Source organism: Ostrinia nubilalis, chromosome 13 (assembly GCF_963855985.1).
Source record: "Ostrinia nubilalis chromosome 13, ilOstNubi1.1, whole genome shotgun sequence".
Classification (NCBI taxonomy): Eukaryota; Metazoa; Arthropoda; class Insecta; order Lepidoptera; family Crambidae; genus Ostrinia; species Ostrinia nubilalis.
Genome location: NC_087100.1, coordinates 4,329,692 through 4,340,032, shown reverse-complemented (window position 1 = coordinate 4,340,032; position 10,341 = coordinate 4,329,692). Strand labels below are relative to the sequence as shown.

The window sequence follows — 10,341 nt, the reverse complement described above, 5'->3', positions numbered from 1 at the left end:
CGTGATCGAGGTGTCCCCACTGAGAAAGGAAAAGGCCTCTTGATCTATAAATGTCTTGAGTAGGTTAAAAACAGCCCGATGTAAACGGTCGCGGGTCTTGTTTGCGGCATACAGATGCTCCTCTACCTCGATTGACTAATTGATAGCAGTCTCATCTTAATTAAGCATTAAGCAATAATGTAGGTACCTACATATTTTAGTGAAGGCCAGTCTCTCTAACTCTGAACACGTAGTCCAATAGGGTTGGTAAGTTTACAGTTTGGTTGTGTTTATCTTCAAAGAGCTACTCTTGCATGATTTTGTTATAGCTATAGCAATGGTACCAGACGACACTTGTGTTGTTTGCCTAATCAATTTTTCTTTTTAAAAACCTTATCAGGCACCAGTCTTTAATACCTTACCTTTTATATCAAAATATTTAGGCCACTTCCAGCTACCCTATACTCACGTAACACATTGTGCAGTATAGCACGACACATCCAGCTGAGCTCGTCATCTCTCCAGCTGGAATGCTCGAGGTGTTATGTCTGCATATCAATAGAGCATTCCAGACTTAGCGCCGACCTGCCTGCCTACGAACAAATTGGCACGAAGCAATGCTCAACGCTCTGATTCCGATGAGAGATCGTTAACTGAAACTGATAGGTATTATGATGTAATCTTCTAACAATATGTCCTTGGATATGTAGTTAATTTGCTCTTAGGGTTAGGTTAAAAGGAAGATAATCTGTATCAAATTCTGGAACCAACGATATAAAACGGTAAATGTAGAGTCTAGAGATCTTAGATCATTCAAGACACATTTTCTATGTTGTGGGGTTAAACAAACTATTTATTACTAAAATTATAATAAAACGAATAGTTTTTTAGTTTTTAACTTGCCATGTATAGATAGAAGTAGTCAGTCTATTTATTTATCTACTTAGTTTGGCTTGATGTCTAGTGTACAACGACTTGAACTTTCTGAAAATGGAGAAAGACAAATAATACGCCAGCTTTATGGTCTCACATAAATTTATTTCTTCATATACATATGTATAATTTGCGAATCCACTGTGTCCCGAGACGCATCGCGGGATTTTAAAAAATAATCGTCTACGAACTCCTACGGTTACATTCACACTTCCGCCGGCCATATTGCGACGCCATTTTAAGTCAGCGTCCGCCATCTTAATAATTGCACTAAAATAATTACGTTTTAGCTAGGGCGTGGGTACACGACGCCCACTTAGGCTAATGTCACACCGTGAGTTAGTTAATTTAAGCCTAATTAATTGGTTAAAGCTAATTGGTTTTTAACGCATTTCTTTAATTTTATTAACATCTGTTTTAATCTTTGATAATTTACAATTTAAATTTCCATTTATTAACTAAGTATATCGTCGTGTATTTGCATGAATGGTAAACTACAGTCTGCAATAATAGAAAGTGCACGCTAATGAAATGTATCATCAGGGAAAATAAACTTTACTAATGTAGGTATTCATGTTACTTTAATAACTCGCTTAACCTGGTAAATTAATGGATTAATGTACCTATACAATCTATATTTACTTCGATAATTCCTATCGAATTGAACACTTCGGTTATTTTTTATTTGTGCAGACTGTAGTTTATGTTGTCGTGAAAAAGATAAAAAACGTTTTTATAAAACAAACCCATCGGTGTTTTAGCCTTTTGCGACGCAAACGCGGAATGGCGATTTTCAAGCGAATGGATATAGACACATCGAATTCCAACTTTGTACTTGGTAAATGCAACAAATCCATACAGTTTACTATCATTTCACTAATTCTGTTTGGGACACTATCATAATATTCCCAAATAAAAAACGCGAAACGAGAATAAACCTCACAATTCAAAATTCTAAAGCAATTACAATACATACCTAAATACAGGCTACGAATTACATACGCAAATTAGTATAATTACAATTCAGGATTATCAATAAGAATTAAAACCATTAAAATAAAACGAATACACAGAAATTAGTAAATCAGTCTTTTACGTGTAAAAACGTAACGATTGAATGACATTGTTAATAACAAAACGTACACAAATGATGTCATGACTGGATTTATAAAGAAAGTTTTGTACTATTTCGGAATATACAGCACCTTTGTCAAATGGCATGGCTTAATAGCTCTATAATGAACAAGCAATCAAAGTAATAACATGTTACAGCGGAATATACAAATGGAAACAAGCTGAATAAAATCAACACCTTAGCCTATATGCATGAGAAATGTACAAGAGATCGATGGTGTGCGTACGGATATAGTAGAGCTTACTTTGTGGCGGCAAAATGGAAGAAAAAGGAACTAGTATTAATTAACGTAATTGTTAAACGTACGTAGTTGTAAAAGCAACAAGGAATGGTTTCAAAATAAAGCTCCAACAAATTAAGCACACATACTTTTGAACTAAATTAAACAGAAGCAGTTCCCCATTCCATCTAATTTTGTAAATGCTTCATTACCTCGCTAAATACATGATTCATCAACGAGTATTAAATTTTCACTATAACCTCAATTTAACAATTATCCTCATTATTCTACATACGTGACGTATTGTATTGTTATTTATATTTTACTTTACTTCAATAGATCTAAGTGAAACAATTGGCAGTTATGAACGGTAGACCCGACTCGACTTACGACCGTATCAAGACGTCCTTAAAGTTCAATTTAAAGAAATTATGTGTTATTTTATAAATTGTCGCGCGTCTCTACATAATATGTACTTTCGGAGACCGCGTTGTTGTTTATTACCTAAATTACATACAAGCTCAAATTTAACTTATACGTAGGTAGATCGATACAAGTAGTAGGTATATTGTATAAAACGAGTGAAAAACCTAAAAACCTTATACGTACTAGGCAAGGGGATTACTGTAAAAGATTAAATAACGTACTACACTTAAAGATAGCTTAATATGATATAAGTAGTCGCGATAGTCACTTCCATGTTTCAAGAGTGCCCTTATTAATGAAAATAAACAGTAAGAATGCCAATTAAAAGCGAAAATAAGAAATCAGGCATTAAGTTCATATACCGCATTTGAAATCCATTGGGTGATTCTCAATCATTTTTAATCGCCGTATTATTTAGATGACCGCTAACTCGTACCTACCTCGTCTCCCTTCGTAATAACCACACCGACCGTAAATATTTTTTCTACCTAAAAATAGATATGTCATCAAATCACGATCATCCTAAAGCAAGCAGTGTTCTAGAAAACAACAGTAACTCTAACGTGAAACTAACAAGGTAACCCCGATTCAGGGGTACTAATAATGTTTGTGGCATCAAAAAATGCCACGCATTGGGCAAGCGAAACAATAGCAAGTAACGTTAAGGTAAAAAAACTGCGTGGCTTGTATTGCTATTTACATAACGTTATATACTACGCACAGGACTGACACAGAATTTCACATGACACAGCCGATTCGTCTAATAGTTATTAATAATATTGCAATAATGAAACGAGTTACCACAATTTACACTACTTAACATATTTTTAACACCCGATATGAAAAATAAACTTCTAATTACAGCTGCAATAACTATTTATACATTTTATAATATGTCTGTATATACGTGACGACCAGAATTGGTTAATATACCGCGTATTTATTTAAGTCTCTAAGCGCACTGTTTCATCCTATAATATTACTTTTTATTAGCAAATTATACTATCAATGCGTAACATTACACTGATATCATATAGTTCGAAACTCTGTCGTAATATTTTAAATGCATCTAAGTATACTTTAACTGTTTATGGACTTAACTGTTCCAATTTAGAGACAAAAATAGCACGAACAGCGTAAGGTCTATCATAAGTATAGGATAATAATTAATTAAAGTTATTACCCTTCCGACTCACAATCATGATTTTATTAGTGGTCACATTCGTAAATTTACATCATAAGTAGCGTTCCTAGGCACTCATACATGTTTAGCCTTGTAGGTATACGATATGAAGAACAGAGTACGTCAGTCAACACACTACGGTCAAGCGCGGGACATCAACATTGGGGATCAGTAACTCAAAACGATTCCCTTGTAGAATCACCCTAAAGGTGACGTAGATATAACATTTCTAAGTACCATAAAAGGGACTGATCTTGAGTTACTGTGATAGCGGTGTACTATACTATGAACATTAGAATTTCAATGTTTGGTCTTACGTACACGATCTACGAATACCAACCGGCAGCACAGCTCTTTTTTACAAATATTTTCATAATAGCCTCATTCCTTCTGCATCGTATGACATGGTATACAAAAATAAACTTAAAACTAGTTTTTCTATTCGAGATGGCGTCAATGATGCTTAATTTTAACACAATAATAATACTGGACTCATATCCAACCTAAAAATGGTGCTATGGTTTTGTGACCAAGAGTTTTCAAAATATGTGAAATACCCTCCTGTTTTTTGTTTTAAACCCATTAATCGTAACAATTGATTATATTATCTATTGTGCCTCGATTCGCGGGTCTTGAAGAGTTTTTTTTTAATAAATGAAAATATATTTTTCCGACCAACTTGACCGATCTTCTTTTATTTTTAAGCTTCACTTTCTTGTTTGAATTTGTTTTTTTAAATCAATGTAATCTTAAGTATTTAACATTTTTGTCATTTGTTTTAAGCTTTTAGGAACAGATTATTATAATTTATTGCTTTTAAATACCTCAAAAAACTCCAGTCACACCACCACAGCATACCTAAAGAGCCGCGCTGTCGATCGCAGGAGTGGCGTGGCGCTTACACGAGCCGGTCTCAGCGTCAGTTGGCGTAGTGGTCGAACGAGCCCAGGTACTCCAGGGCGGCTCGGTAGCAAAACTCGTACTGATCCTATGGAATGGTTGTGTGTAAGTAAGGCGATAGATAGACGCGAAAGGGTTAAGAAAATAACAAAAATTCAATGTCATTTATTTTGAGATAAAATCAGATGATAAACGCATCTAATGTTATTTTATAGCCTGACCAGGAACATAAAAACCCTGGCATAGAGGCGTCAATTGCATTGGATAGTGCAACACTGAGTCAGTCGTACCTATGTTAAATTAATAGCCTAACTTTATGTATCAGGATTCAGGATTACGTCCTAATTTGATATTTTCATAAATTAACGAATAAAGATTATATAGGTAACCTGGTTTAAATAAATTAAATGAAATCATCAATCGAGCTAGTAGGATTTATTTTATTATTCATCAATAATCAAATTCAGACCTTGAATATTCAACTGCAATGTCTGCTCATGAACCCTTCAAACTCGGTACTTCTTTCCCAATTCCATAAAATTCAACACTTAGAAAGTGACAAAAATCTTTAAAATAGGTAGTTGAAACAAACCACAGCTAATTTTCATAGTGGACTGTATAGATGACCCACGCTGAACTGTCCCGCCAAACTCAATGACAGGGGGGCGCTACCATCGTTCAACTATATGGTTTCCAACATGGCAAAAATCGGAACTAGCGATCCGGTATTGACGGTGGCGCCCCACTGTCAATGTCATGCATAGGACAGTTCAGTATTTTGGAACTATACTATACGATAAACATGCCAGTCAATTTGACAACCTTTGTCGGAAACATTATTCAATGAAAATATTGTCCGAACCCTTAGTATTTCTCTTCGACAAATACTTTAACACATTGTGAACCACTTTTCTTTCACGACTATAAAAAGATTTTAGCAATTTAATTCACAAAATCAATTGCGCACATTTAAAATAAAGTTTGTTTACACTTTGACAGCAATAGACTGACATGCAAGGTGACATGTCAATGAAGTTTTCAGTTACTGTTGCCATTAAAAGAAATTAGTATAGATGACCCACGCTGAACTGTCCCGCCAAACTCAATGACAGGGGGGCGCTACCATCGTTCGACTATATGGTTTCTAACATGGCAAAAATCAGAACTAGCGATCCGGTATTGACGGTGGCGCCCCACTGTCAATGTCATGCATAGGACAGTTCAGTATTTTGGAACTATACCATTAGTTTTCCGCAACATGGCGAGGGTTTTTATGTTCCTGGTCAGGCTATAATGTCATTTACTTTGGGGCTAATTGGCCCACTTAACATCAGTGTACCTACCATGAGTTTACGTTAGGTGTGCTCGCTAGCGAGTACGTCAAAAATATCTATGAAGATTTTGTTTCTTGAAAATAGCCGCTAGGGGCGCTGCACAATATGTCATGCAATTAATGTCATTTTTTACTCAGTCGCTAGCGAGCACACCTAACGTAAACTCATGGTAAGCACACAGGTGCGATTGTGGTCAAATAACTGCCATGTTATGCATAAAAAAAAAATAAAAAAAAATACTTTGCTTATTAACACAAAGTCAGGTAGGTACATTAATTTTAAAAGAAATATTGTTAATGATATAATAGGTATTATAAAGTTTCGGAGACACAAAGGGACGAAATGTACACAATTAACAGAATGCGTTACGCTGCAATGATGTTCCGCACTGTACTGTGCCATATTTTGCGATTTTTTATGTGAATGCAAAATAAGGCCTCGAACATGGTGCTAGTTTATGCGAGGGAGTGGATGTATTGTTGATCATTGTGTCGCTCCATTTTACCCTGGTTTACCCAAGGATTTACTGAGACTACTCATAAAACTCATTTATTTCTGCAAATAGGCTTTAAAAATAACTTTTACACGTCCCAGCTCTACTTGACAGCTTTCTTGGTTTAACCCTTCTAAAACAGTAGGTAAGGTCAAAATAACGTACATATGCACAAATGTGGTTACATCTGCCACCATAGTCCGAGGTCTACTTCGGAAGAGTCAGCAAAATCAAAATGGAGCAGTGTAAATATAATTACCTCTGTCTGTACCATGGCCGGGCGCTGCGTGCGAAGAGTGCGCACTGTCTGGAACACGTCAACTACTCCCTCGTACTGCATGCGCTCCAGAACCGTCGATAGTGTGATGAATACTCCAGTACGGCCCACGCCCGCGCTGCAAGGAATACATTGACTTAATATTGGCCGAAATTCCTATAGAACAAAAGGTTTGAAGACATCCGACTCATTATATTCTTCTAAGTGCAATGGCCCAACTTTTCCTAATCTTTTCTTAAACAAAGAGAATAAAGCCATTGAACCGCAGGTGAAAAGGTTTCTCCTGCGTGATCCATCAATTAGTACAACTTCACCTACTAATTGGGTAAAAATGCACCTTTGAAGGCTTGTAGGTTTCCCTAATAACTCTCTTCCTATTTCTTCTCCAAGCTCCTTTTCATTCTCCCCTGTCACCGTCGATGAGACCAAAAAGTTCATCCTCTCTATAAAATCAACAGCTGTTGGCCCGGATGAGGTTAGTAGAGCGATGATACTCATTATCCTGGACGACTTACTTCCTGTTATCACCCATATCATCAACTCCTCATTTGATCGTGGGTGTTTCCCTTCCACTTGGCGACTCGCCCATGTCATCCCTTTACCCAAACTCTCCAACCCTACCGCATTAAACCAATTTCGTCCTATCTCCATTTTACCCTTTCTCTCTAAAGTCCTCGAAGCTGCTGCTCACAAGCAATTCTCTAAATTTGTTCTAAAAAACCATCTCCTCAGCCAATTCCAGTCTGGCTTCCGCCCGGGACACAGCACTACCACTGCACTCTTGAAAATTGTTGATGACGTCAGAGCCGGCATGGAGGAGTCACGCGTTACCGTTCTTGTATTGATCGATTTCTCTAACGCCTTCAACACGGTCGACCATGACATCCTTCTTGCCATTCTACTCCACCTCGGAGTCTCTTCACCGGCCGCGGAATGGTTCTCATCCTATCTACGCGGTCGGAGACAGGCGGTGCGATTCGGTCGAGCATACTCGGAGTGGAAGGACCTTGCTACCGGCGTACCTCAAGGGGGCATACTCTCACCTATCCTTTTTTCCGTCTTCATCAACATTCTTACTTCTCACCTTTCTTCATCCTTTCATCTCTACGCTGACGACCTCCAACTCTACGTGCAGACTGACCCTTCTGAGATATCTGTTGTTATTCCAAATAAATAAAAAATAAAATAAAAAAAATAAAAATATCTGATGCGGTTTCGCGGCTAAATGCTGATCTACACAATATCGCCGATTGGTCCGGGAAGTTCGGTGTGAGGGTCAATCCTGGCAAGTGTCAGGCGATAGTGCTGGGGAGCTCCAGGCAACTGGCTAAACTGGATCTGGGATCGGTCCCTAGTGTTGTCTTTGACGGAGTTGTCGTTAACTTCTCTCCATACGTAAAAAATCTCGGACTCTTCATTGACAGCACTCTGAGTTGGTCCCAGCATGTCAGGGAAGTCAGTAGGAAGGTGATCGGCTCAATGCGGGCACTCTACCGCTTTAAAAATTTCCTTCCAGCACTAAGACCTTACTTGCTCAGTCTCTGATCCTGCCTATCCTCGACTATGGTGATGTATACGGACATCTCACAGGAACTTTTAAACAAGCTTTACCGCCTCTTGAACAACTGCATCAGATTTATCTTCGGTCTCCGCAAGTTTGACCACATCTCACCTTTTCGCTCGCAGCTTGGTTGGCTTCCCATCAGACAGCGTAGATATCTTCGTTTACTTTGTATGCTTCATTCAATTCTTTTCAATCCTGACTCTCCATCTTATTTAAAAGATAAATTTCAGTACCTCCACTCCACTCACAATAGAAATCTTCGCTCTAGTCAGTCTCTTCAGCTTGCCACCCCTCATCATAGCACTGGCTTCATGTCCAACTCTTTCTTAGTCTCCGCTGTACGGCTCTGGAACGGCCTTCCGGCCAAATTACGCAAACCTTCCAAATTTACTTTCAAAAAGGCTCTGCGCAAACATTTCAAGGAATGACCTTTTTTTCTCAATTTTCTCGCTATCTCAGACATGAGTGATGTGTACATCTATAATATTATTATGTTTATGTAGGTATTTATGTGTATGTCTATTATATTTATTTGTATTATGTTATTTATTTTATGTAATCTTATGTAAGTAGGTTTATTATCAAAAATGTAAATTTTTTGCACCGCCTTACTCTTTCTGCATGACCCGTGGTTGACTGGCAGAGAATGCCATCCGGCATTAAGTCCGCCACAGTGCATTTGTTACTTTGTGTGCTGAAGTATAAATAAATAAATAAATAAATAAATAATAAATAACTTTACACCTTTAACGTATTTCAGCGCCTTAGCTCTCCTTGCTTTAATTATTGTCTCCTGTAAGCAGGCGATTGCGAGACATATTACTCGTGATTTTAGTTTACTCAGAATAAAATTTCAAGCATTTCCACAAATTAAAATAGACAAACAATCTTCTAGATCCTTTTTGCCGTGGAAGGTTTTCATGTAGCGTCTTGGGAACACCTAAAATACAATAACCCAAACAATATCTTACCTGCAATGCACTGTAATGGGTCCGTCCTGTCCAAACTGCTCCTTGGTCTTGTGGACCTGTCCCAGGAAGTCGATGAAGCCCTCGCTGTTCTTGGGCACACCTTGCTCCGGCCAGTCCGTGAATTGGAACTGGCGGACCGTTCTGGACGCCCCATCGCGCGCATCTGTTACCTGATTGCAAAGAAATGGACATATTACCAGGCCTGTTCATCTCCGCGAGTTTACATCGAAAACAAAACACGCACGATGCCACCCTACAGGATTACTATTCGACAAGGATTCACATACGAGCGAGCATTGACTCACGCACGCGTATTCTTGTGTATGATGGAAAAAAATAAAGAAAATGGTGTACTAAATACTGTGCAGTATTTAACTGCCTAAATAATAATAAAAACACAGAATGTACTTTTTTAAGTTGCCTGAAGACACTGAGAGGTAAATAAGTGGTTAATATTATTCATGATAATAATTCATGCTTAATCATGTATTTCCTCCGCCATTTTCTGCAGTTTGGCACCTCACGTCACACATCATTTTACCGAAGTCAGCCCTATGGCTTCGGCGCAGTACCGATCACTGACGTTTGTCAACAAAATGGTGCTTGACTCTTGAGACAAGCTAAATTACACCATATTGTTAATGACATTGAGCATACATTTGTTTAAATACCTTCGCGAAGTAAACCTTCTGTACGTAGTACTTATTATTATTCTGTGATATAAGTTATACATAGACTCTATTTTATACAAAAACAAAAAAAATCTGTCGTTCTTAACGCTAGAAGTGATAGGTTCTTGTAAACTTACCTTGAATTCCCTCAAGATGTACTGGGGCATGTTGTATTCAGCGATGGGGTCAACCACAAAGCATTGGTAGCGCACAGAACGGTCCGATGGCCAGTACTGGTGGCATTTCTCCTGCAAA

At 37.9% G+C, this 10,341-nt stretch overlaps 1 protein-coding gene across 2 annotated transcripts in view; it reads right to left on the bottom strand.

The window, feature by feature from the left end:
* Positions 1 to 996: 996 nt before the first annotated feature.
* Positions 997 to 10,341, bottom strand: part of LOC135077441 (tyrosine-protein phosphatase Lar) — a 538,711-nt gene continuing 529,366 nt past the window's right edge. For both annotated transcript variants that reach the window (XM_063971980.1, XM_063971981.1), the window contains 4 exons: positions 10,224 to 10,334; positions 9,416 to 9,585; positions 6,863 to 6,998; positions 997 to 4,864 (listed from right to left, as the gene is read on the bottom strand). In XM_063971980.1, coding sequence (XP_063828050.1) covers positions 4,796 to 4,864; positions 6,863 to 6,998; positions 9,416 to 9,585; positions 10,224 to 10,334 — 486 coding nt within the window. In that variant the 3' untranslated portion in view covers positions 997 to 4,795. The remainder of the gene's footprint in view (positions 4,865 to 6,862; positions 6,999 to 9,415; positions 9,586 to 10,223; positions 10,335 to 10,341) is intronic.